The 2,016-nt window shown below is 34.6% G+C and overlaps 1 protein-coding gene across 1 annotated transcript in view; it reads left to right on the forward strand.

The window, feature by feature from the left end:
• EIF2S3 (eukaryotic translation initiation factor 2 subunit gamma) overlaps positions 1-1,756 on the forward strand; it is a 13,708-nt gene extending 11,952 nt beyond the window's left edge. The window contains exon 12 of the mRNA XM_017827141.1: positions 863-1,756. Within this exon, the coding sequence (XP_017682630.1) occupies positions 863-926 (64 nt within the window). The 3' untranslated portion in view covers positions 927-1,756. The remainder of the gene's footprint in view (positions 1-862) is intronic.
• Positions 1,757-2,016: the final 260 nt, after the last annotated feature.

Consider the following 2,016-nt stretch of genomic DNA (forward strand, 5'->3'; position numbering starts at 1 on the left):
TATAAAATAGACAGTATATATATATAGAGAGAGGCATATATATAGAGGCATAGAAAGAGGTTAAACAGCAAATGGGATACACTAGTGGTTCCAAGGATGAGTTAACTTAAAGATTGACAAGTTATGACCTATGGTTACGGTAAAAAAAGTGGGAAATGCTGAGTTAGTATACTTCAGTTCCTTTGGTGGTGTCCCAAGACAGGCTCTACTGCTTAGCAAGTTAGAGATGCAATTGAGATGTGTATCTCCTTCCCAGAAACTGGAAAGGTCTTGAAGACAGTTGTATTAATAATATGGACTGCCTGCTGACTGTGGAAATGGACATATTCTGAATTATTTTTTTACAAGCATATTTTTCTGAGGCAACAGTGGCCTATAAAAAAGGCCTTAATTTTACTGAGTATAAATAGTAGAACTTGCCTGAGAGTTGAGTTACCATCACAGGTTACATGTTGATTGAGAGTTACAGCTGTTTGTATTCTTACTGCTCATCTTGTCTGAATTTTCATTTTCATTTCTATTTGAAAGTAATGCAGCACTTCAGGCATAGGGGAAAGAGATCAAGTTGTAAATAGATTTACAGTCCACCAGGACAGCATAAGTTATAACATTTTCAGATTTTCATCTTATTGTTCAAGGGTACATCCTTAGCTGGTTACAAATCTCGTCTGTCCCTCACCCTTTTCTATTCTGTGTTTCCACTAACCAGTCTTAGATCCTATAGGATGTTTTGGGTGGGAGACAAGTGGAGAAAATGCAAAATGTAAGAACTGAAGGCATAAGAACAACAGAAGGATGTTGACTTATCCAGGATATTTCTGCCTACTATTAAAAGTAATATAAACTGTTTTTCTGTTTGCAGTTTAATTGGTTGGGGTCAGATCAGAAGAGGAGTGACAATCAAGCCAACTGTTGATGATGACTGAAGAACAAAAGAGTGCTTCATTTTTAAAGATGAAGTGCCTATTTCTATTTTGAAGGGGGTGTATTTTCACAGTGGAATTGGAAGCTGTGCAAACAGTATTTTTGAGTTGTATGGCTGTCCTTGTACATTTTATTGAATTTTACCCTCTTACTAAAATACTAGTCACTATCACCATTAAAAGTGTAAAAGAATTGGCGTAGAAGTGGGTTTAATTATCCACATTTTAGTAAAAATTAATTGTACATGTCTCATGGCATGTCTAATTTATGTTATTTTGTGTTTCAGACATATCTCTGTAATATCAGTCAAACCAGCCCCAGTGTAACACACAAACCATAAATCTGGTATTGAAATAAAATATTGCTTATTTTCATTAATTCATACAGTTTTTCTGAGTAACAAAAGACTGCAGTGATTGTTCAACCAGTACAAGAATTAAAAGCAAAAAACCAAATACTTCTTGGAGAACTAGTACCTTTTCTGCACAACATCTTGTTTTGCTTAGACAGCTGTTTACAGCAAAAAAATTTCTAGTTTTGTTTCTATGGTTCTGATTTCAGGAATCTACAGTATTACACTTTGTAATTAGGATGGCAATGTTGGCTGACTTAAAGTTGTCACTTCTGATATTACAACATGTTTTCTTAAACCCCCAAAGAAAAACTATAAGTAAACTGGATCTGAACTGGCAGTACTGGTTTTTTGCCTATTTTAGTATGGATTTATGAAAAGAATGTGATTAATTTGAAACATAATTGTCATCATGAAACTCTGTGTGGGTGACCTGGGAGCTCTTTATACAGTAGGAATAAACTACTTACTTCAAAATTATGTTGAGCAAATATGAAATATCTGGAACAGCCTGTAGAAGGGAATGATTTGGGATGAGGGTGGGGTAGTGGTGGTGGAATTCTGAATAAGATAAGGAAAAAAGGTGGAAAACCACTTTTGCTCAGCTAGCCTGAATCACACTCCTCAGGAGAAAACAATGTAATAAACTTACTGTAGGGTGCTAATACTTTAATCCATTTAGATTTCATTTCTTCATTTGTACTAATATATATATAGTTCTAGCTATTTTATATACTAGA

Source organism: Lepidothrix coronata, unplaced genomic scaffold, assembly GCF_001604755.1.
Source record: "Lepidothrix coronata isolate B3197 unplaced genomic scaffold, Lepidothrix_coronata-1.0 Scaffold135, whole genome shotgun sequence".
In the NCBI taxonomy this organism is placed as follows: Eukaryota; Metazoa; Chordata; class Aves; order Passeriformes; family Pipridae; genus Lepidothrix; species Lepidothrix coronata.